The sequence below is a fragment of the Simochromis diagramma genome, unplaced genomic scaffold (assembly GCF_900408965.1).
Source record: "Simochromis diagramma unplaced genomic scaffold, fSimDia1.1 OVJJ01000302.1, whole genome shotgun sequence".
Classification (NCBI taxonomy): Eukaryota; Metazoa; Chordata; class Actinopteri; order Cichliformes; family Cichlidae; genus Simochromis; species Simochromis diagramma.
In genome coordinates, this window is record NW_024386792.1 from 49,179 (window position 1) to 73,443 (window position 24,265).

General features: G+C 40.3%; 3 protein-coding genes and 1 long non-coding RNA gene across 5 annotated transcripts; 2 read left to right on the forward strand and 2 right to left on the reverse strand.

The window, feature by feature from the left end:
* Positions 1 to 396: 396 nt before the first annotated feature.
* On the reverse strand, positions 397 to 2,336 carry LOC120728612 (actin, cytoplasmic 1-like). The gene is made up of 6 exons (XM_040023635.1): positions 2,178 to 2,336; positions 1,849 to 2,088; positions 1,207 to 1,453; positions 924 to 1,115; positions 656 to 837; positions 397 to 568 (listed from the first exon to the last, which is right to left on the reverse strand). Exons 1-6 carry the CDS (start codon positions 2,298 to 2,300, stop codon positions 425 to 427), a joined length of 1,128 nt encoding a protein of 375 aa, XP_039879569.1. The 5' UTR covers positions 2,301 to 2,336; the 3' UTR covers positions 397 to 424.
* Positions 2,337 to 10,346: 8,010 nt separating this feature from the next.
* LOC120729234 (perforin-1-like) lies at positions 10,347 to 15,718 on the reverse strand. The gene is made up of 9 exons (XM_040024776.1): positions 15,318 to 15,718; positions 15,152 to 15,231; positions 14,706 to 14,751; positions 14,157 to 14,295; positions 13,906 to 14,075; positions 13,740 to 13,820; positions 11,817 to 12,313; positions 11,625 to 11,718; positions 10,347 to 10,675 (listed from the first exon to the last, which is right to left on the reverse strand). The coding sequence occupies exons 1-9, from the start codon at positions 15,669 to 15,671 to the stop codon at positions 10,463 to 10,465; spliced, it is 1,674 nt and encodes a 557-aa protein (XP_039880710.1). The 5' UTR covers positions 15,672 to 15,718; the 3' UTR covers positions 10,347 to 10,462.
* A 3,291-nt stretch (positions 15,719 to 19,009) lies between these two features.
* On the forward strand, positions 19,010 to 20,146 carry LOC120728613 (protein-L-isoaspartate(D-aspartate) O-methyltransferase-like). Its single transcript, XM_040023637.1, has one exon. The coding sequence runs from the start codon at positions 19,106 to 19,108 to the stop codon at positions 19,853 to 19,855; it is 750 nt and encodes a 249-aa protein (XP_039879571.1). The 5' UTR covers positions 19,010 to 19,105; the 3' UTR covers positions 19,856 to 20,146.
* A 125-nt stretch (positions 20,147 to 20,271) lies between these two features.
* On the forward strand, positions 20,272 to 22,861 carry LOC120728614. 2 transcript variants are annotated; one of them, XR_005694757.1, is made up of 3 exons: positions 20,272 to 20,470; positions 20,768 to 20,910; positions 20,991 to 22,861. It is a non-coding gene; the product is annotated as an uncharacterized LOC120728614 (long non-coding RNA). The 2 variants fall into 2 exon arrangements; XR_005694756.1 differs by lacking the exon at positions 20,272 to 20,470 and having other exon boundaries at positions 20,509 to 20,910.
* Positions 22,862 to 24,265: the final 1,404 nt, after the last annotated feature.

The following is a 24,265-nucleotide window of genomic DNA, read 5'->3' on the forward strand; positions in this document are numbered from 1 at the left end:
CAAAAATCTTGGCAGATACATCTTCATGAAGCTGAAATCGCTGCATTTTAATGTTTTAGAAGAAGAAGAAGCCATAATATTTCATGTTGGATTTATAGGTTTACTAATTTACTGATATTTATCAACACATTTCCAGTATTTTTTGGTAACATTTCTTATTTTTGAAATACATTCAAGTGAAAAAGAGTTTGTTACAGAAAAACTAAGTACAAATTCACACTGCCTGGGATGCTCTATGCTTCCTGCAGAGTTTCTCCCCATGAGAAAGCATGGTGCCATAGCCAAAGTGATGGAAAAATGGAAAAGGTGTCGGCTAGGCATGCACCAGTTTGGTGCTATAGGCATGTATGCAGAGCCAGTCATTTGTTTTTCTTGCAGTGTGTGTTTTGGTGGTGGTGGTGGTGGTGGGGTGGGGGCAGTCTGTCTAGAAGCACTTTCTGTGGACGATGCTGGGGCCGGACTCATCGTACTCCTGCTTGCTGATCCACATCTGCTGGAAGGTGGACAGAGAAGCCAGGATGGAGCCTCCAATCCATACAGAGTACTTCCTCTCTGGGGGAGCAATAATCTGCAAGGGCAGAAGTAGAGTTGTCAGCAATGAAAACACGCCACATTTAAAAATCACAGACTGAGGATTGAGCAACAAGAATTTTACCTTGATCTTCATGGTGCTGGGTGCCAGGGAAGTGATCTCCTTCTGCATGCGGTCAGCAATGCCAGGATACATGGTGGTACCTCCAGACAGCACAGTGTTGGCGTACAGGTCCTTACGGATGTCCACATCGCACTTCATGATGCTGTTATAGGTAGTTTCATGGATACCACAGGCCTCCATACCTGTGGAGAGTTGGAACGTTAGTGATCACTCAGCTACAACTGCTTAACAATTCACAGAAATCTATCTTAAAGCTGATGCTGTTTACCAAGGAATGTGGGCTGGAAGAGAGCCTCTGGGCAACGGAACCTCTCATTCCCAATAGTGATGACCTGTCCATCAGGCAGCTCATAGCTCTTCTCCAGGGATGAAGAGGAGGCAGCAGTTCCCATCTCCTGCTCAAAGTCCAGGGCAACATAGCACAGCTTCTCCTTGATGTCACGCACAATCTCACGCTCAGCTGTGAGACAAGAAAACGCATTACATTTAGGCTTTTCTGGGGTTTTTTCCTGGTGTAAACCATCTTTCCTTGACTGTGTCCATTTTCTCACCTGTGGTAGTGAAGCTGTGGCCCCTCTCAGTCAGGATTTTCATGAGGTAGTCTGTGAGGTCCCTGCCAGCCAGGTCCAACCTGACAATGGCATGGGGCAGAGCGTAGCCTTCATAGATGGGCACAGTGTGGGAGACACCGTCACCGGAGTCCATGACAATACCAGTGGTACGACCAGAGGCGTACAGGGACAGCACTGCCTGGATGGCCACATACATGGCAGGAGTGTTGAAGGTCTCAAACATGATCTGCAAGGAGAGCAGGAGAAAAGAGATGATCAGTGAAACTATGAGTCAGAGTAATCTGAAATAAGTTTCTATGTGTTAGTTCAATTGTACAGAAAGAACAGCACACTGGGTTGAATTTTAATAGTAAAACTACTTTATAGAAAAGCAATTTATTACAAAACTCCTTTGTTACACTGACTCTACAAGTTAAAGTGCCGCAACCTGCTCTATTCTTCTTTTTTTTTTCATGCAGACACCTGGAGAAAAAACCTGGAGGGTTGAAGGAGGATGAGGAAAGACAGATTGAGCAGGGGAAGAAACACCCGAGTGGCAACACAGTTTCCTGTTGTTGGGCACTGCAGCTCAACAGTTTCCTGACTTAGGGGGAAGTTCGTCAAGGTGTCAGCTCTTGTTACCTGCGTCATCTTTTCCCTGTTTGACTTGGGGTTCAGGGGGGCCTCTGTGAGCAGGACTGGATGCTCCTCAGGGGCAACTCTCAGCTCATTGTAGAAGGTGTGATGCCAGATCTTCTCCATGTCATCCCAGTTGTTGACAATTCCGTGCTCAATGGGGTACTTGAGGGTCAGGATTCCTCTTTTGCTTTGTGCCTCGTCACCAACATAGCTGTCCTTCTGGCCCATACCAACCATTACACCCTAGGAATGCAAAGAGCAGTGCGATTATGAAAAGGTCAGCAGTTATGAAAAGGTTACAAGGTATGTGAGGTTTATTAAGGAATATGTACCTGATGCCTGGGGCGTCCAACAATGGAGGGGAACACAGCACGTGGAGCATCATCTCCTGCAAAGCCAGCTTTGCACATTCCAGATCCGTTGTCAACAACGAGGGCGGCAATTTCGTCTTCCATTTTCTGTATGAAGGGAATAAGAAGGGAGGAAAGGATTTTTAGATCAGCTGTTAAGCTGTAGTGTTTTCCATGTGGTATGTTTTATCATCTGACATCGCTGGCACAGGGTTCAGTCGAAACCCAGTGCTCAGTCTGCCCATTGCTATACAAGGCTATTAAGAATACTTTTCACACAATCATCTCTAGGATTTACAGTAAGTGATCTGAAAAAGAGAAAATATAATGTGAGCTGCAGTTCTTTGGGTGAAAATGCCTTGTTGATGCCTAATGTTTGAGGCACATAGCCAAAATCCTTGAAGTTGATATGATGGCAACAAAGACAACGACCACACTAGCTGCAACTCCTATTAGTTGGACAACAGAAGATTGGAAAGCCAGTGGCCACTGTGATGAGTCTCAATTTTGTGCTGTGGCATTTAATGTAGCATAAACAACACAAAGCACTGGCATTTCACAGTGAAGATCTTTGTTCCAAACCAGCCTTTCCGTGGGGAGTTTACATATTCTTCCTGTGCCTGTGTGGCTTCCCTTCAGGTTCTTCTTTGGCTTCCTCCAATCCAAAGACAGATGTGGACATGTTCAGTGTTTTTTTTCCAAGATATTTTAAATAGGGTCTAGGTGTGAACTGTATAATCCTGTTAAGTCAGTATCCCCCAGAATCTCTCTGAAGAGTACGTTGTTGAATCTATTTCACAAAAAAAAAAAAAAAAAAACTAAGGCAGTTCTTAGTGGAAAAGTTGGACTGGCAAGGGGATAGGTAAGTTTTAGAACCGAAGAAGCCTCTTGGATCAAAGGTAGAATGTCTTCTAGAAACTTGAAGAAGTCTGGACACTTTCTTTCCAACTCCTTAGTCAATACATTTCTACAAACTACAGATGGCATCCTCTTGGAATGACTGAAACCAGCCCATTGAAGTCATTATGCAAATGTACTGTTTATAAGATTGGGGAAACCTGCAGTCAGCTGAGACTGAAGAAATCACTTGGATGAGTGACGAAACGTTTCTCCCACAAAACGCTACGTCCAGATGAACAGAATCAACTTTTGGAGATTTACTTACCTGGATGATTGAGCACACATCAAGACGTCATAACAAGAACATTATACATAACAAGTGGTTTCTAATGATTGGTTCAACTTAAGTAAGAAATTTAAGTAATGGGATTAAAAGATACTACTTGTTTGAAATGTGATGTTTACAATTTGAGAGTATTTAAAATATAAGTAAAAGACATTCAGTGGGATCTGCTGTTGTCTTACCTGTGTGAGGAAAGGTTTTCAGTGTAGGAGAACTCTGACTCAGGGCTGCACTCCCATAGGATTTAGTACCTGAACTTGACTGCAATAAAGGGCAGTAAATTGCAGGATTTTATCAGGGTCCGTTCTGCAGTCTCTCTCCATAAAAGGAGAACTTTGTGCACAGCTCCCGCTGATTGGTTCAGTTTCATCCACTGGGTGAGAAAATTGTTCTGGGCTCTGACATAACGGGGTGGACAAGTTCCACTAAACTAACCTATGCACAGTCAGTGTTATCAAGCTGAGGATAGTTCAATGTTCAATAAGCCTTTTTCTTTATCTGTCAGAATTATTGCAATAGTGCTGATACACAAGGCCAGTATGAGTATGAAACCATCTGAAATATTTGCTTTTATGTATTTGTTATTCGTCCACTAGGAAGCACATTTAATAAATCCATTCAGTCTACAGTAGAATTGCTTTGCCATGAGGTTTCCTGAGAATTGGTCCATGTATCCCAATCACAACATGTGTAAAATACCCATGTATGTTTGTACACTGGAAAATTAACAAAATAATTAATTGAGCTAATTTATTTCATGACACACAGGAATATTGTAGAAGTGGATTTCACTATTGCATTTTACCAGTTATTTGCACATATTTGGTAGTGATTTCAGTATATAGGGTTGGGCATTTACAAGGGATTGGGAGATTATAATCTTAAGGTCATTGACAGCACAGTTAACACCCTATCTGACTCATTTGCTCAGGCATACCAATGTCCCTCACACATCACCAATGTTCCCTCTAATTTTTCACGTGTCTGAGCAAACTCCCTGAGCGGTCCCTTGGACTACTGTGAGCGACATCAGACGTGTGCACTGTGGTCATGCCAGCATCGAATCCATCCAAGTTACATGGTTTATTAAAATAATCAAATTACAGCATTTATGTTAGACTACTTTTAATTAACTGCTTTAGCCCACTTACAATGAAAATGTAAAAAAAAATCTAGCCATTGACCTGTGTAGTGTGTTAACACTATTGGAAGTAAAAACAAAAACAAACTTGAACTCCAATTTTGAAAACACAACTTTCTTTCATTCCCCCCCCCCCCCCCCCCCCCCCCTTTTTTTTATTTTATTTATAAAGCTCTGACTTGTATTATGAGTCTGTGGTCTGGGAGAGAGTCCTGTAACTCTCTGTCTCCAAAATATAGTATATAATGACCAATGCTGGGCAATTAATTATATAGTTACTTCTTTAAAAAAGTAACTCAGTTTGGCAAACAGATTTTTTGCCAAACTGAGTGGAGATCACAAGTTTTTTTTGCAGCTATTTTTTTTTAAATACAGCCAAGGCGTTTTTTTTTAAATAAACATTTCAAACTATTTACAGAACAATCAGCTGTTCTGCATCAAATTTGATGCCACACAAATTATTTGTGCCACTCCAAAAAACAATTTCTGTCCACTATGAGATAAAGGAGAACAACAGCCTGATACCTGCAGGCCTGACAGCAGGAGATGTATCACTGCTGTAACACCTGTAACATTCAGCAGTCGCCTCATTGTTCTGACACACACAACAAAACTATTGACTGCACTACACACTAACTACACAAGATTTGCGCTAAACGTCTCAAATCTCTCACATCTCAAAACACCGCCGTCACTCCTAAAACTTCCCCCCGTTTTTTTAACAACTAGATGCCTCGTTGCCATATCATTTTTTGATTGGTCGACATGGTAGTTCTTTGGACGAATAGGAAAGGGAGAGGGGGGTGGAGTTTGTTTTTGCTCACAGGTGGAGAGCGCTTTCGAGCCTTTTTTCTTATAAAACGCCGTTTTTACCGTTTATTCCCGCAGTAAATATAAACAACGACAGTATTCAGGAAAAAACCAAACATTGCATTTTTTAAAAATCATAACTCTGGTTTTACGTGGCCTATCAACACAATTTAAAAACTGGTATAAAGTCCACACTTTTTCCGTTAATTTTCCGTCTGCTCACATCTCCAATGGTTTTACACATTGTCATCAACGTGGCTTCACTCCACATCGGCCACGCCGCTTTGCTAGCTAAAACACCGGTGTCGGCACATAAGGACGCTGTCAAAGCCTGTCGACGACGGTGATTAGCTGCGTATATACGAATGAATCGCATCATTGGCTGGACTATGGGATAAGGTGGCATCGTGACTAACACTGCAAAACAGAATTGTTAAAGTATTAATTTTAATTTCAATTCAGGTTAGGTTTTTTTGTGCGCAACACAGATTTTCTGTGCGCAGAGACCGTGCCAGCAGTGCGCAATTGCGCACGTTCGCAGCTTAGAGGGAACATTGCACATCACACGTGCATAAATACAGAGTGACAGCGTGACAGTGATAGATTTGGTCTGGCGGAGATGGGTTAATGTTTACAGTATAACTCAGGAGACTGTAAATTTCTAATCTTCCCTCACTTCATCTCTCCGAACCTATGGTGCATGAGACTTTCAAGGATTAACCTTTTACACCTGAAGAGATACGATAAGCACTTGCGCAGTTTTCAGAACTTACCTATACATGGTTAGGTCACAAATATTTGGACAGAGACAACTTTTTTCTAATTTTGGTTCTGTATATTAGCACAATGAATTTTAAATGAAACAACTCAGATCCAGTTTAAGTACAGAGCTTTAATTTCATATATGGAACAAAGAGACTGCATAAAAATGTGAGGAACTGAAGCCTTTTTTAGCGCAATCTCTTCATTTCAGGGGCTCAGAAGTAATTGGACAAATTAAATAACTGAAAATAAAATCTTCATTTCTAATACTTGGTTGAAAAACCTTTACTGGTAATGACAACCTGAAGTCTTGAACTGACGGACATCACCAGATGCTGGGTTTCCTGTTTTTTAATGCTCTGCAAGGCCTTTACTGTAGCGGCTTTCAGTTGTCATTTGTTTGTCGGCTTTTCTGTCTGAAATTTAGTCTTCAACAAGTGAAATGCATGCTCAATTGGATTAAAACAGTGGTTCCCAAAGTAGGGGGCGTGCCCCTTGGTGCAGAGCCTAGCATAACGGACATAATGGACAGGTTTGGACAGAAGATTTTCTTGTAAAACAAAGGGGGGCCTAGCAAAAAAAGTTTGGGAACCACTGAATTAAGATCAGTTGACTGACTTGGCAATTCAAAAATATTGCACTTCTTGGCTTTAATAAACTCCTAGGTAGTTTTGGCTGTATGTTTTGGGTCATTAGCCATCTGTAGTATGAAATGCATTTACAAAATCAATTTGACTCTAGGCGGGCAGTATGTCTTGAAACACCTCAGAATACATTTAGCTGCTTCTGTCCCGTGTAACATCATCAATAAACACTAGTGTCCCAGTGCCAGTGGCAGCTTTGCACGTCCAAGGCATCACACTGCCTCTGCCTTTTTTTTTACCGATGATATGGAGTGCTTTGGATCATAAGCTGTTCCACGTCTTCTCCATACTTTTTTCTTGCCATCATTCTGGTGAAGGTTGATCTTGGTATCATTTGTCCAAACAATGTTTTTCCAGAAGTGTGCTGACTTTTTTACATTTTTTTTTTTTTTTAGCAAAGTCCAATCTAGCCTTTATATTTGTAGCATTTCATGTTCTTTTTAAGCCTTAAGAGTATAAAGGAAATGTACACCATTAAGTCCTGCTCTCAAAATCTGACATAGATGTAACACTGTGTGTGAAACTGGATTTAAGTGCTTAAAATTAAAATTTTAAAAACATATTTAGCACCATCTTTTGTCAGTACGGCACTGGACGTTATCTGGTTGGTTGGCTGGTTGGTTGTGGCAAATAGAATTACATTAATTTTAGCTAACTAGTGACAGAATCAATAACTCAGAGGAAAGTGCAGTGCAATTTGCTGAGATGTCCAATGAAAATTACATAGTTTGTCTTCAGATAAAAAAAATAACATCTAATCTTTACGTAGATGCCAGTTGTCATCGTGAGACACTAAGTGATCTCCAAGATGTTCTCTGAGACCTTACAAAAACCCTTGGATGCTATAACTTTTTCAATAGTTATAATATCATATAGTGGTATATCTCACAGAGGTGTGGGCACTGCTGTAAATATAAGTCTTGCATCGGCTGAATCCACGCCAGTCCACTAGAGACACAGGCAGCTAAAAATGAAGTTCACATAAAGTATGTGCTACAGTTTAAGTTGCTGCTAACTAAACTTTTTCTTTAGATTTTGCAGCTTGTTGCCTTGAGGAGCATCGGAGCAGAGAATACAGGTGTTTGGGGTTAGGTAGGTCTTCACATTAATCATGTAGGCTCCCTTTTGACAAAATCAAACCCTTCCCCACAGGTTGTGTCCTGGTACAGAGGGAACAGACTAACCCTGGCTGTAGTTACCAATCTGACCGGAGAGAACAGGGGAGTGGTATGACAAAAAGAGGCTGAGGCTCAGGTAGAGAGGAGATGAAGAGGGGAGCATTGTTGAACTCAAAGAAACTGAAATATTTTAGACAAAAAAAAAGAGTAGATAAGGATACAGTTACAGTAAAGTCTATATTTGGACATTGATGCAAGTTGTTTTTAACCTATTTACTAAAACATATTCCAATTATAATTATATATTGGACATTGTTTTTAATGGCCATTTCATAATGCAGATGGATAATAACCTAAAATAACCAAAAACATACAGCCAACCCAGAAAGCTGCCTGGCAGAGCATTAAGAGGGAGGGAATCCAGCATATTGTGATCTCCATGAGTTCAAGACTTCAATGAACATTTAGAAACATATTAGAAATGAACATTTATTTTCAGTTATTTAATTTGCCCAATTACTTTTGAGCCCCTAAAATGAAAGATTTTGGCGCAAGCAGGATGATGTGGCTGGACACTGGTTGGGCTCTCCTGACGCAGGAATGGGTGCTGGCACCTGCTGTACACCAGCTGCTCTCACCCCAGGGATTGGTACGGGTGTGGAGTTCGACTGTGTCCTGGCTGGTCTCACCCCAGAAACCGGCATGGGTGCCGGGAAAAATTGGGCGCCAGCCACTCCCACCCGAGGAGTAGGTATGTGTGCAGGAGCAAGCTGGGTCACAGTTGCCCTCTCTCTCGGGACAGGCACAGGCAAAGGCTGGGCGTCTGCTGTCCCCACCCAAAGAACAGATAAGGGTCCAGGGACCGGTGAAGGCTGGCTTGGGGATAGGAGCAGGCACCAGCAGAATCCCAGCCACCCTCACCCGAGGTGCTGGAATGGGTGCAGGGAAAGGCCGGAGCACTGCCACCCTGAGAGCAGGCACAGAAATACACAGAGGAGATGACTCAGGAGTAACTACGGGTAAAGCTGTGGTCTCAAAACGACTGGGGAGCTCCTTAGAGAGCATAGGTTCAGGTGTAAAATTAGCCATCCTTGACAATGCTTTTTGTTCAGCACAGCAAACAATCTTTTAGGGGATTGAGTCATTCACACAATAAGTTGGGTACAGTTTGGCTGGCTCATGAACAGAGAATGCAATGAGAGTAGTAGTAATAGGAGCCGCCATATCATTGTTTAGCTCTTAAGAAACATAGTTATTCCAACCCAAGATCTGACTCAGGAACTAAACATGTTTCTTTATTATCCCCGGCTCTGAACAAACATCTTACATAGCAGCTGCACCAGAAACAAACACAACAGCTGGCCTGGAAATGCTAGATGTAACACCTGGAGAGGTCTGGAAAATTTTATTCTTAGAAAATTCGGGAATCTTTAAGTCATTAACCCCTGTGGAATCAATAATACTGTCTGCAGTCTTGACAGTCCCAGTAGGCACGGGAGTAACAGTCACCAACCTCAAGTCCTTTGTGACAGAATTCACTGAAATGGCAGAGTCCATTCTACTCACTGTAGAGTCCAAGGTTGCCAACCCGCTGTCAGCTGACTGGGATGAAGCCACAGGAATGAGCCGGGATGTGGTGCGACAATGACAACGGGGCCTCCATCTTCCCTGCAAAGGAGGGGCAGAAGATGCCATGATGGCTGACGAAGGGGAATTTGTCAGCTGTCAGGACCACCAGTGTGTCTGCATCTGGCCTTGTGCTGGCCCATGTGTGGGCCACCTCTGGCCAATTTGGATTCTTATTTGCAAGAATCCAAATAAAGCATTCTGAATATAGCTTGCTTTATTTATAAAATTGTCATAATTTATTAGAGCTCTTTTAATTAAAAGGCCAAGGCTCCTTTTTTGTCTTTGTGCAGACCTGCCAAAATGTATTTCAAATCCATGTTATTCAGACCATTTTTCAGTTCACCAGTTCCCGTTTTAAATAAGAAATAACCCAGCAGAGGTTTCTGGATCTCAGTTATATTTGCATCCACAGGTTTAAACACCATTAATCCTAAATAGTTGAACTCTGTACTCAACCAGTTTTTGACATGTTTGGAAGCAAGATTGTACTGGCCACAGTAAATGTGGGATGTGGATGTGGATGTGGGATATCCGAAGCTTATCTGAGGCTGAATATTTTTTACTTGTTTAATACTGGCAGATAATAAGAATTATATATCTAGAGGTACCTCTTATAATAGAGTTGTCCCCTTTAAGGACCCAAAGAACATGTTTTTGACAGGCTTTATTTGAATCAGAAGTAAAGTGACACAACAAGGATTTGATCATTTTTACACAACTGAAATTAGACTCACATATTAGTAGAAATACACAGCAGCTGATTCAGTGTGTGTGTAATTATTTATAATTAAAGACTACTGAAAACCAAAAAAGTTTGATTTTTCTATCATTTAAAAATATTAATATATGAATACAGCCCTGAACTTTAGCTTATATAAAGGCTAAAAACTGAATACAGTTACCTCTTAGTGGTAGCAAAATAAATCCATAAACTGATGAGTCACATGAATTTTTACATTAATTAACTCAAAATACATTTGTTATTTTGCAGACGGTTGGTAACTGTCACACCGGTCTCCAGCCAGATGAGGGTCACATGTCAGAGTGTACCGGACCTCAAAACCTCCTCTTTTAGCTGGACAGGTAATTGTGTGTGTCCCCTGCTGAAGATACTTGAGACATGATCCCAGACGGTCATCATTCGTTACGTCCTTGTCCCAAACTTCAAGCTTCAAACCAAAGTGTGTGTCCACCTTCAGAAGAAAATTAATCAAACAAGAGTTTTGATTTTCATCCTTCCAATTTTTATTTTAGGTTTGTGAATCATAAACAGTAATAAGGACAACTGGACAAATTCATAAAATATTTTTTAAAATCATATTTTACATTTAAATTCAGATTGGAAACTTTAAAATGATTTAAAATTAATCTGTGATAGAGACACACTGGTGAATTCCTGGGCGGCACTCACATATCACTTTTTTTCTCTTAAATCTGACTCCTTGACAGATTTAATCAGTTTATTGATGACTTTTATAGGCCCATCCCCAGAATTCTTTTTGTTTGGCTGTAAAACCACCTAGAAACAAGTACCTATATAGTTATGGTTAGCTGAAGAATGGCTCTGTGAATAGCAGAATACTTGATTGTTTTCCCAAAATCTATTGAAATCTGGGCACTTCGCAAATAAAATGATAAATCATGAAAAACGCCTTATCAGCAAGATCAACTTATTGCAACAGAAGACATTTAAGGCAGGATCCACATGGTGCCTTTTAACAAAATGAGCGGGTTGTAAGTATTGCAGAAGTGTTGTGCTCATTTACCTTCAGCATTTTAGTATTATAGTAAAAACTGTAGCAAATGTGTTCAAAACCACTACATAGCTGATATTACTTTTATTGCTTGCCAAGTCATTGTGTACACTGTATCACGGAATTTGTTGTTACAGCAGTTTTACAGGTTTTACAGCCACTAAAACTTGAAACCATAAGTTTGGTAGTAGAGTTTGGTTATTTGGGTTAATGTAAGGTAATCCTTTTGCTGTCAGTTTAGGTACAAAAGTATCAACCCTTCTTTGGCAATCATGGCTTTGATTGGGACAAACCACAACAATCCTTTTTTTAGGTTTGAAAAGTAAATCAACTCTGCTGACTGTGAGCCCAAAAGACTTATGATTATCCATAGTAAGGTTTTACTGACCTTGCCCAGATCATAATTCACGTTCCACTGGGGGTTGTTTGACCGAATCCAATGAGTCTGCTTATAGATGGAGCCAAACCACATTTTTACATAGCTGTATGTAGAAACAAAGAAAGAAGAGCAACAGAAGAATTAGTAAGTCTATTTGATATACCACCTCCAAATTTGAATCCCTGACCAGAGTCTATTCACCCCTCAGTCTGGCCAGTTGGATCTCCTTTCAGGTCCCAGGCTCGCAAAATGGTAACCTTTAGCGACCCCCTCCAGGCTTGCAGAGGACAGCAGTTGGAAGCCAGATTAGGAATGTTTGAACAAAAGTTTGGCTTACTGGGTGATTTTTTCACAGCATTGTCCTCTAAGTACTGCTCAATGGCAGCTTTCATCCCTGTCTTTTGTGTATAATTTGTCATCAGCTCGTAGATTGGCCGAAGGGAGTAGGAAACAACATCTGGGTGATCCTTCAGTGTCTTCAGCCAAGTTAGATAGCCAAGGGAGTTATTATGTGTAAGTGCAAACTCTCCCAACCAACCATTGCCTCCTACCACCTCTGTGTAGTGTTGGTGGAGTCCAGAGCCGTATGTAACAGAGAGACCCTGGTTTTGAAGGACCTTGTTGCAAGAGTCTCTGTTACCAGATAGTTGCAACTTTCCCAAGCCAACAGAGAAACCCAGCGATAAACAGGAGTGGACCTGCAGGACAAGAAGGGAAAGAAAATGTCAACAAATATTTGTACTTTCTACTCTGTACATTTTCAAAACAGATATATTGTTTGATATATTTCAGGAGAGTTATTATTTTACATCAGTGCAAGCTTTCAAACATCAAACAGACTTGAGCCTGAACTGTAACACATGAAATTCAATCCCGTATTAATCACCATGTTCCAAAAAAAGAGATGAAAGAGGCAAAACCGTGTGCCATCGTCAGGAGTTAGAGTGGTTTTTATTTTAGTTTTGGTTTGTTTGTTTTTTGTTTGTTTTTTGGCACAACACTCAGAGATGGAGAAAGATAAAAAAGGCAGGACAGGAGAGGAAGAAGAAAAGTTAGATTTAAAGGTAAGGACTGCTAAGTGACGCTTGATAAACTGGAAATTTAAAGTTACGTGTCCTTACAAGTTGTCATGTTTGTAAATCTGATATTGGGTCTGTACATTTGAAAATATGTTTTTTCATATTGTGAAGCGTGCTGCAAACAAACTGAGGTAGATTAATGGTATTATACTGCATGAAAAAACTCTGCAGTTTAGTGCAGGATAAACAGGTTAGTTTGCTGTACTGTCATGGGTTTAAAACAGGGCTGTCCAGGCCGCCTCAAGGGCCGGTGTCCTGCAGGATTTAGATCTCACCCTGGGTCAGCTCACCCAAATCAAATTATTAGTTCATTGCCAGGCCTCTTCAGAACTTCAAGACATGTTGAGGAGGTCATTTAGCCTTTTAAATCAGCTGTGTTGGATCAAGGACTCATCTAAAACCTGCAGGACACCGGCCCTTGAGGCCTGGAGTTGGTTAAAAGTAAAGACCAGTGTGTGACTGGTGCACAGTGGATATGGTGCTCATGGTTACATTGAGTATATAAATAGTGTACTGTCATAGTAGAGGATTGAAATCAGCCAAGACAACTCATGAAATATCCGCTGACATTTTGAATTCAGTTGTGTACATTCACAAAGAGTAATAAATCTCACAGCCGCAGGTCAACTGATCACAGCCTGTACACTAAAAAAATCTGCTGGATCCCACAATAAAAATTGTGATTCTTTTCCCTATGCTGAGCCACGACAACTTATTTTAGGGTTCCCCCACCCGCTGAATCTGACTGTGCTCATTTTCCTGTTTAGAGGCAAAGTCACCCTCTACAATGTAGAAAACAGAAAATAGAGCTATGTTTTTATTTTCCTTCTTTTTGTCTGCTCATGTTCTGCTTAACAGATTCAAGCTGAGAATATTTATTACAATTAAAAGTTGACTAAAGCAAAGTTTGTATTATAATGTACTTATTATTTTTATTGTTATATTATTACACTGTTTAATTAGTTCTGCACAACAATAGCCGGTGCCTTGAGGCAACTATTGTTGTGATTTTGCATTATATAAATAATGAACTTTATGTATGCACCTGATTTGAGGTGAGTCCGTTCAGTGAGGACAGACAGGTTCGTGCAGCTGTGACTCGCCTCAGTCGACCACCAAGGTGAACCTGCAATGTGGTGCAAAGTTGTTGTTATAAAAAAAAAATTTAAATTATTTTAAAATAAGGTAATTCACCGTGTGTGTGTTTTAACCTGGCGGATGTAGTGTGTGCCATAGGTGTGTATGAGCTGACTGTACTGAGCTCTGGTGAAGCTGTTGTAGAAACCTGGTAGCTTAGCTACAGCCGAACTGAACTCAGAGCTGAGAGGTGGTCTGTCTGATACTCGGTAACTGGACACAAAGAGACAGATTAGTAAATGATCTCAACAGAAGCTTTTCAAACCACGATTACAGAATAACCTGAATTTATGTGAGTATTCTGAGTTATTCACAGCCTATCTGTAATGGTTGCAGGTGACCCTGTGTGTGCTGAAGGTGTGGCGGTCCTCTTTGGTCCTTTCTGAAGCAAAGTTATAGGCAGTGGATTGCGTTCCTCCCACATCCAGGCTAGCATCCACAAACTTCTCTAAATTTAGGCCAACCTGTTATAATAAATGAGACAAATGATTAATTTGTAGTCAAATACGGGACTTTACAGAAGTGTTTCATTTTATTCACATTTTAGCTCGTCAGTACTGAGACATTTTGTGATGTATTTGTCCAGATCCTAATTTATGTTCAAACATGGCCTCATGTTTGTACATAATATAAATTTATTGTGTAATTTATTATGTAATTTTCCTACTTGGGTCAAATAAATATTGTCTTGAGATGTTGAAGTGTATGAGAGTAAATGTGTACTTCGTTGATTTCTTTTCAGAACATTGGTTCTGAATTTGATGCCAAAAGGTACATTTCCTTTTTGGTCACAAGGTGGCAGTCTTGTGAAGGCATGATTACTGCACCAAGCTGCAGGTAAAATATATCATTAGTATAGTAAAATGTGCCCTACCTTCCAGTCAGTACTGTCCTGGGAGGTGTAAGTGTCAACCAAAGAGCTGTGAATACAATTCAAAGTAAACGATCACTGTAAAATCTGAAAGTTAGTATTTACAGATGAACACCTGTTATTGTAATTAGACTTTCAGCTGTGAATAATATGATGAAGAGAGTTTAGGCCAGAGAAGGTGTTTAGCAATCAAAATGCTTACTATTAAATTAGTGTGACTTTTCATTTCATCATTGCCAAAGACTGAATGAGTTTAATTAGATGGAAATCTTTAGATAAAGAGTCAACGGCTCAGCCACAAGATGCTCAGTTGTCACAACTGTTTTTCATGGTAACAGATGCGTTCCCAGTTGAGCCTGAGTATAAACAACACAATTTAACTGTGCACATTTTTCTTTGGAAAGCATGCACTAATTTTAAACAATGATAAAAATGTAATAAAACTATACCTAACAGAGCTGTGGGCACTGCTGTAAATGTCGGCACTGCATCGGCTGAATGCACGCCAGTCCACTGCAGAGACTGGCAGCTGAAAATGAAGACAGATCATGAACATGTACACATAAAGTCTGTGCTACTGATCAAATGGCTCTTTGTTGTTGCATCTTTATTTACTTTTTGCAGCACGTTGCCTTGAAGCGGGTTGGAGCAGAGAGTACATGTTTTACTTGGGGTGAAGTAGGTATTCACATCAATCACGTAGGCTCCCTTTCGTCGCAGAGTGACCACATCAAATCCCTCCCCCACCAGGTTGTGACCTGGTACAAAAGGAGCAACCGTGCACTGGACGTGGTTTCCAGTCTGACAGGAAAGAACAGCGGAGTTGCAGGACAGAAAGAGAAGGAGGCTCAGGTAGAGAGGAGGTGGGGTTAAATAAGACAGCATAGCTGCAGTGAAAATGACTGATATTTTGGAGAGGAGAGAGAGAGAGAGAGAGCGAGAGAGAGAGAGAGAGAGAGATAAAGACATAAGCGATCGTCATTTCAACAGCAGGTGATTCTCAGTAAAGTAAAGAACTCCAAATGTTTGCAAACATGCAGCCTCACCTGACTGCAGGTTTCCCCAACCTTATAAACAGTACAGGACACAGCAGTGTGTGTATTAGTGATTTGCATAATATTATAAGCTTGAGTAAACCTGCAGTCAGCTGAGACTCGATGGGTGAGGAAATGTTTCTCCCACTTAAAATTCTGTGACTAAATGAACAGAACCAACTCTCTGAAATATATAGTTTATTGTTTTAACTCTGAATACCTCTGGCAGAATATTTCTGCAATTTGCTGTAGTTGTTTAGTTACTCACTGCTTAAAAAATGGCATTTTCCTTTGCCATTAAAATGTTTTGTTCACACACCGTGTTATTTGGAGAAAAACACTTTTGTGTGCACTGGCATCACATCTGATGTGATTTCTCACAACACGGTGCTTGATTCCAACTTGTCTGAGAAGGTGGAATACTTATACCAGTACTGGTGGTACTGTTGGAATTTGTTTACGTCTAAGGATTATACCTAAAAATACATTTCACATGTAAAATGACCTTGACTTAAAAGAAGAAACAATAAGAAAAAAAAGTATAAACATACACACACATGCATACAGACACACACATATACAAGTATAAACATGTTCCAAGAATAGACTTTAGTCTTTGATAGTCTTTGAGCTGTTGGCTTCCAAACGTATTCATGCTCTCTGCTGTATTGTGCTCTTTTTTCTTTGAATATTAAATCTCTGACTTATTAAAATAAAATGAACAATAACTTTGTGTAGCATTTAAAAAAATGTTTTTACCTTTTCCAAAAGGTTGCAGTTCTCTGTCAACGACGCAAATCAGACAAAAGCACAACAATGAGCCAATAAGATTTGTTCAAAAACTGACTGAGGCGCACAGCTTTTAAAGAATAAGATGGGTGCATGTGCTCAAATCAACAAAGATAAGCATCATAATAAATTCACCACCAATGACTTATTGGACCCAGGATTAAGGAAGTGTCCTTGGACTAACTTCATTGTCAATGCAGCGAAGCTGTTTGAGATTATGTGCCCTCTTAACTAGACATTAACTGTGTACGTGTAAGAGAAAGAAGGCTGTCAGCCCCCAAACCACAATAGAGATGCCACACATGCAGTTTGGTAGAAATCCCAACAATTATTAGAGTCAAGTATATTTTTAATTTCATTGCCAAATCTACTTATTTAATCAATAAACAGACGTGTTATCAATTCAGCCTGATAGGAGCCCACTGCATGTCCCATTTTTCTCCAGTGTCCAGTTTTTCTCACCAATTCCCTACACAACGCTAGGGGCAATTTTTCTCCAGGGTTTGTTTTAACACTATTGTCAACACAAACCAAAGGGTCAATTTATGTGTTGTTGTGTGTGGGTTAACTCTTTAAAAGTGTTTTTTATGTACCCGCAGACATGCACTGTTGGTTCTGCAGTCACTAGATATAAAGTCTGTCTTCATTCTGGGTAAATGTGTCACGTTTGTTATCGCTGCTCTGATTGTTTTCCCTGTTTCACTCCTTTCTTCAGTTGTTTTTCTTACACCCACAGGTGCCCTTGGACTTTAATTGCTCCTAGTGTCACTCACGTGTTTGGCATTACATGAATCAGCTTTGTGTGTAAACATACCTGAAATCTTTTACTAGTTTTTTTCAGCAGTGAAATCAAATACATTACCTATAAATCAACTTCCTTTTGCATATTTGTATTTTTTATTTGTAAACGCTTAGTGTGTACATACACCAAGTTATGTTATTCACTATAAAACATGTTCCATCACTACGTAGGCTTACAATTTCAAATAATATCCAAACCTTTAAGTAGTCAGGCTATTCATTTTCAAACTGTAAAAACATTACACACAGACAAAGTCTCACGAAGAGACTCTCAAGAGAGACTTAGTGTTGTGTTTGAAGTAGTATACTGTGTTTGTAGATGTAAACACAAAGATCATTAAGCATGCATGTATATAAAATATTTTCCCCCTTTTCAGCTGCTCAGTAATGCAAATATATAATAAGCCAGTCTAATGGTAGCAACGGAGTGCATTTAGGCACGTAGACATGATCATCCTGCTGAAGTTTAAGTCCATTTGAATATGGCATGTTGATGTCAGACGGTGTAATTTAGAAATTGTTTCCCCATAAAATGATCTCTAGGGGTTACAGAGAGTGTCACGGGAGTGGACCGGACTCAGGCGCAGACTGAGGTAGCACAGTTCAACGACACTTTATTAATCACACTGGTGCGCTATATGCACGGGAAGGGGGGGGGGGGGGGACACCAGGGTCCCGGGGATCAATAGGCTGGGGAGACACACTTCTTCGCACTCGCTCTGCTCCTTGTCCAAACAGTCTCCACACAAGCAGCTCACTCTCCTACTCACGGGGTCCAGGGGTCACAAAAGGGCTGATCCAGGTAAACCTGTTTACACAGACGAGGGTAAGTCGAAGGCAAACACGGGAACAGTAGAATCGCAAAGAAGCCAGGCAATACTAACGAGAGTTACTCAATATTCCAGCGACGAATAGCTCAGAGCCCCAGCCTTAAGAAGAGCCAGAGAACTGCAATTCGCTCGAGATCAGCTGCAGGTGCGTGGGCCAAGGGCAGGAGCCCAATCAGAGCTCCGCCCAGGCAGACAGGTAGGAGAGAGAGAATGAGAGAAAAACAACAAACACTTGTGGCCACACTGGGCTGGCCGGGGAGGCACAGGGACCATGACAGAGAGTGGTCTGAAAAAGAGAAAATATCCAGCTTTCTCAGTGAAAATGCCTGAGTGTGTAGTTTCATACCATGGATAATCCTCTATTTTAAGGTACAGTATGGCCAAGATTTATAAAGTAGACTTACTTTCTTTTTATTATTATTATTAAATGTGACAAAAAATTAGTAACTGAGCAGATAAGCTCAACAGAAAAGTATTTACAGAGGTGTTACACCCCGGCCTAGGCAACCGGCGTGCAACGTATGAAAAATAATCCCAAGACGGGATTTAAAGCAAGATACGACATTTATTTACATCACCAAACACAAGGCGCCAAACTATTTACAACGGGGGGGAAGATCACGACGACATACAGAAACACAGGGCTTAAATACATAGAAGGAGCAATTAGGGAATGGACCACAGGAGGGATATACAGCTGGGGCAAATAAGACCTGACGAGACAAGGAAACGTAAACTGAACACTAAGATAACACAGACTTTCAAAGTAAAACAGGAAAACACATAACAGTCACGCCAAAACAAAACGCCTAAAACAATACACTGCCAACGCCGGGTTTGCTGAGGAGGGGATTAGGAAATGTGTCTCAGCTGGAAGTGACCGCGGCTGAGCTACCGAGGGTTACAAGTGCTGATCGTCGCGTCCCTGCAGAGAGATTCGGTGTAGGAGATGCGAGCGGCGCTGCGCCTGGCAGTAGTGGCAGTCCCCATGGGTGTGCTGCTGTCCCGGACAATGGCGTGGATGTCCAGCGGCAAAACAAATCCAGAGCTTATCAGCAGGCTAAGGGACCATGGCGTGATCCAGAGTGACAGAGTGTTCAATGCCATGCTGGCTACTGACAGAGGACTCTACTCGAGAGACTATCCATATGCAGACTCTCCCCAATCCATAGGCTACAGGGCAACCATCAGTGCACCACACATGCATGCTCATGCTTTGGAGCTACTAAGTGACAAACTAACTGAAGGAGCGTCTGCACTGGATGTAGGCTCAGGAAGTGGATATCTCACCGCCTGCTTTGCAAGAATGACAGGGCCCACGGGTAGAGTGGTTGGCATTGAACACATCGACGAACTGATTCAGATGTCAATCAAAAATGTTCAAGCTGACGACCCGGAGCTGCTGTCCTCTGGACGCATCAAACTAGTTGTGGGAGATGGAAGACTCGGCTACCCAGATGGAGCGCCGTATGATGCCATTCATGTTGGTGCAGCTGCAGCCACTGTTCCTAAGGCTCTCTTGGAGCAGCTGAAACCAGGTGGGCGGTTGGTTCTCCCAGTGGGCCCTGATGGTGGCAGTCAGGTGCTAGAGCAGTATGATCGGCAGAGTGATGGGAGCTTCCTCAAGAAAGCTTTGATGGGAGTGGTTTATGTCCCCTTGACTGACAAGAGGCACCAGTGGCCTGGAGGTGAGCTCTGACTGCAGTGTGGTTGCCCTTGCAGGAGGTGGCGTTGGTGCTGCGTCTCCGGGGCCCTGTAACACCTCTTATAGTTCAACTGAGCTTCTGTCTTAAGGACCACCTGCTCTGCTAGGTTGTCACCTAGCAACATGAAAGGAGGATATTGCTCTGTTTGCCTGGCCAGATTGTCTTCCAAGGGCGATAAAACAATGAGTGACTAAATAAGTCTTCAGCGGTCTACTGATTAGCCTCTTCCCAGAATCCTGTGATTCATTTAGAGTGATGCAAGTACAGTAGATCACAGTGGGGGGGAAAAAGGGCTGTACACAGTATTATTTCTGGGGAAGTTTGTGAAGTGTAATAATGGGTTTGTTGAGATTACAGCATGAAAAGCTCTAAGATATGTGATGATCTATAATAACTGACAATAAAACACGAGCATGAGGAAATGGAAGGAAATGTAATGTTTTAATAAAATGTTTGAATCTGAAAAGATTAGCTGACTTAGAGTGAACTGGAAATACTCAGCCTGCAGACATGGAGATGGAATTTTATTTATTTTTTAATTTGTAGGATGGATGTCATTCAGATTGCAGGCCATGGTGGCTATACGGTTGATGTAAACTACAACAAACGTAAGACCAGTATTGTTTTGATTATTTCACAATTTTTTAGTTTATATTATACTTTGATTTTGTCTTGTGTGCCTGTTATAGTTACTTTTTCATTTTATTTGAAAACTGTGATGACATAAAGTATTTATTTCATTTTTTTGTGGATATACTGTCAATTTCCCTCCTTTTTAAATGCTGCTCAGCTTCTTTTAAAGAACACATTTTGTTCCAGAAATGAGGCAAAGCATGTTTCTTTCAATATCTGATTTCCTTGCATGAAACATGCAGTAGCATTTGTTATTTTCCTTTTTTCTCTAGTCCCTGATGAACCGCCTCATCTCCAGTGTGCAAAGATGCATGTTGTTGAGTGTGAGCTTAACCTCCATCCATGTAATTCAGCATGCTTATGGCCAAATGGAAACACGATGTGTTACAAAGAACCTCGAGTGGACATATGTAAGGTGAGTTACCATGCTGCCAACATTTTATCTGTATCATTATCAGATGTTTTGGTACAAAATATTTATGTTTTCTCTCTCAGGGTGATTCTGGTGGTGGAGTGATGGCCAAAAACAACAAGATTCATGGTGTGCATGTTGGTGGTTGTGAACCTGCCTGTACCGGACCAACTATTTCTCTGAAGGTCTGCTCTTACATTGGTTGGATAAATCAAGTCATTACACGGAGTAATGGAAAATAATCAAATTAAAATAACATTCAAAATAAACAGTCCGCTCTGCAAGAAACTGCTTCGGTGTGAATTGTTTCTACATGTGAACTTTCGATTGTTAAAATATAAATATGTCATGTGTGTTTTCAATGTAGTTTCAGGCGTCAAGTAGATCATTCAGTTGTTCAGAAACTGTGAAGTTTGCATGAAGGTTGTTGGGTCATTTTTGCCAGATGATATTAAGTACAATTACTACAGTAAAGTACAAATGTAAGGAATTTGTACTTTATTTTATTTTATTTGGTCTTTCCATCACATTTGTGGCTTCTTCTCCGCTGCTTCTAAGTGGAAATTGGTACATTTAACTTCACTACAAATATCTGACATCTTTAGTTGTTATTTTACAGATGAAGATTTGTGCTCATGAAACACATGAAATACAATTTTGTTTCTGTAGTTGATCAATCAGTTATTTGACTTGCATGAATTTAGCAACTATTATTATATGTTTAATCTTTAAAAGTACTTACTGTTGATATTATTTTCTGTAAATTGTTCAAAATCATAAATGTGTGAGAAGCACTCAATCAGGGGCGACTCCAGCATCAAACCTTTAGGAGGGCTCAGCTCAGTCTTAATGTCATGCTTTTAGTGTTGCCTTCAAAAGAAATCTAATTTTTGGATGACCTACAGCAGTGTCTAAGAATAACAGATTTTAATATAATACATCAGCTTTACGGTGGTCACTTTAGTTTAAAACCCGATGCAATGGCACAGTCATGTTGACCAGTAGATTTCAAAAACAGTTTATGAAAAAGCAGATCAGAGGAGAAACCTGCACGGCATTGTTTCAGTCTCTTAACCACATAGAGGCCAGTCCACCAAATCATCAAGTATTTAAAGTACCATTATACAATACAGACAGTTAAAAATCCTCCTGCGACTCCACATACCTGCACAAGAAGCAAACTGGTAATAGAGCTGGTTTTAAATGACAGCTTTTGAATTCATGCAAACCCAAACACTTTGTTGAGCAGACTCAGCACAGAGACTCGTGTACACCAATTCAGAGAGTGGAGAACAGATTTGTAGTCTGTCACATCAGTATAGTGGCATTCATCCTGTTCAAGTTTACAGTGATGTGAATGCTGCTAAATGCTATTATTCACATTAATAGCAGAGTGCTACTGAAAAGCACACAACGCATCCATTTAATGCATGTAGATTTTGTGAAAAATCCACCTGATCTCTGTTAGTTCCAGTCTCTCTGTCCGCGCTTCCTCTTTGTACTGACAATCACACACAAACATTTTATATTCAACTAAAACAATAACGAAAAATATATTCTTGTAATAATTATTTTAAGAGCATCGTTTGATAAGAGCATAGCACCCTGCTTAGTTATGAGCGATCACCATAGATGAATGTGGGCAAAGCAGAAGTGACATATATGTAGCCAGGTGGAAGGTCTTTATTATCGGACATGCCCCTGACTTTGACTTCATGTCCACTCTTACCTGTTTCTTATGTGTGCTGTGTTCCTCCATCTTTCTCCCTCTCTGTCATCCCCTCTCAGTCTTTGTGCAGTCACCCAAAGGTTAATTATAAAAGTATATCAGAGTTTACAACCGAATAAAAGGCATAAACTGGTCCATATCAGTTTGCTGCTGCTGGCGAGGGTGTTGCTAGGATCTTGAAGCATACAGGGCTTACAACAGCCCTGAAGTCTTTTGAGTTTTCACTCAATAACAGCACCTTTTAAAGTTATTTGTTTTTATTTATTTAAACATATAGTAAAATGAATATAAAGTGGTAAATGTTATGCACTACCTAAAGTGTGAAGTCACAGAATGATACTATTTAGTGCAGTTTTTAATCATTACCAGTCTTCATCTTAGAGCTTGTGCTCTTATTGTGCCATGATGTCTCCTTTTAAACTGCGTGGATATTCACCTCTTCTTCATCCTTCCTGTTCCTTTCACCAAACTGCTCACTCTTGTTCTCCTCTGATCTCACTTCCTGTTCTGGTTATAAGAAGAATGCAGTCAGCATGTGTCAAAGACACTCCCTCCAAATATATGATTTTTGATATGATGATTAGATATTTAACATTTTATTTATCAACTATTTTATGCACTAAATCAATCAGTTATTAAACAAATATCATATTGTAGAAAAGCAAATAATAATGCACTAAGCAGTTTCATGCCACAAGAGCTAAATGGTCACTTCACTGTATTTATTTCCCACAAACTACTATACCTAGAATCTTCAGGTTTCCACTATATTTCATTAATCTGCAGCGACTGTAGAACATAAAGTATATTGACCTCTATTGTTTTCTTTATGACTTGGCCTGAATACACACACATACACATCTTTGAATAGCACAACAAATGAGGTAATTTTCCATGTGTTTTAATAGGTTTTAGTGATTTATGGGTTTTATGTATGTGTGTGTATTTTGGTCTTCAGCGTAAATTTATACAAACTGTAATTTTTTCAGATGAAAGATCCGTTATTTAATGTTGCTTTATGTTGACTCTATGGAGAATAAAGCCTTACATGAGTGTTGCTATTTTTAATTGCGGAGTGGAAGACCTACTGTACTTGTTGTTTAGTCTGTGATCTGAATGCCAAATTTAACCAAATTGAAAGCAAAGGTTATAGCTGGGATATTCCACACATTTGAAAGACTCATTGTGTAACTCAGATGTTTATGAGCTTTGATCACTCCAGCATAATAATTATCATGTAACTGCAAGAAGACTTAATGAAACTGAAACAATGCACCCTAACACAGGCATTTGAACTGTAGGCTAATGAGTACATGAAGTGTACCTCTACAGCTGAAAAGAGTTTGCCTCTATAATTTCTACTGATTTGTTTCTGATGTATCTCTTCTTTTATTTAGCCTGTATTGTGAACAGAAAGATGATGAAATCCTCTTTATTTGAGAAAGTGTCCTTAAACTATTTTTCCTCCTTCTTACTGAGTTTCCGAGCTACCTCTTTGTTAAGTGAATAAACTATTTGAACAAGAAAGATATCATGGCATTTATGATGATACTCGTGTGTGTGTGTGTGTGTGTGTGTGTGTGTGTGTGTGTGTGTGTGTGTGTGTGTGTGTGGTGTGGGTGTGTGTGT

What these genes read in the sequence shown, in the direction of transcription:
- LOC120728613 (XM_040023637.1), top strand. Translation starts at nt 19,106, where the DNA reads ATGCGAGCGGCGCTGCGCCTGGCAGTAGTGGCAGTCCCCATGGGTGTG.
- LOC120728612 (XM_040023635.1), bottom strand. Translation starts at nt 2,300, where the DNA reads ATGGAAGACGAAATTGCCGCCCTCGTTGTTGACAACGGATCTGGAATG. An exon ending in CCACAGCTTCACTACCACAG is followed by an intron (nt 1,116 to 1,206) that starts GTGAGAAAATGG and finishes CTTGTCTCACAG; the next exon opens with CTGAGCGTGAGATTGTGCGT. An exon ending in CCAGCACCATGAAGATCAAG is followed by an intron (nt 569 to 655) that starts GTAAAATTCTTG and finishes CTGCCCTTGCAG; the next exon opens with ATTATTGCTCCCCCAGAGAG.
- LOC120729234 (XM_040024776.1), bottom strand. Translation starts at nt 15,671, where the DNA reads ATGTCTTTATCTCTCTCTCTCTCTCTCTCTCGCTCTCTCTCTCTCTCT. An exon ending in ACGGACTCACCTCAAATCAG is followed by an intron (nt 12,314 to 13,739) that starts GTGCATACATAA and finishes CTTGTCCTGCAG; the next exon opens with GTCCACTCCTGTTTATCGCT. An exon ending in TGAATTATGATCTGGGCAAG is followed by an intron (nt 10,676 to 11,624) that starts GTCAGTAAAACC and finishes TTTCTTCTGAAG; the next exon opens with GTGGACACACACTTTGGTTT.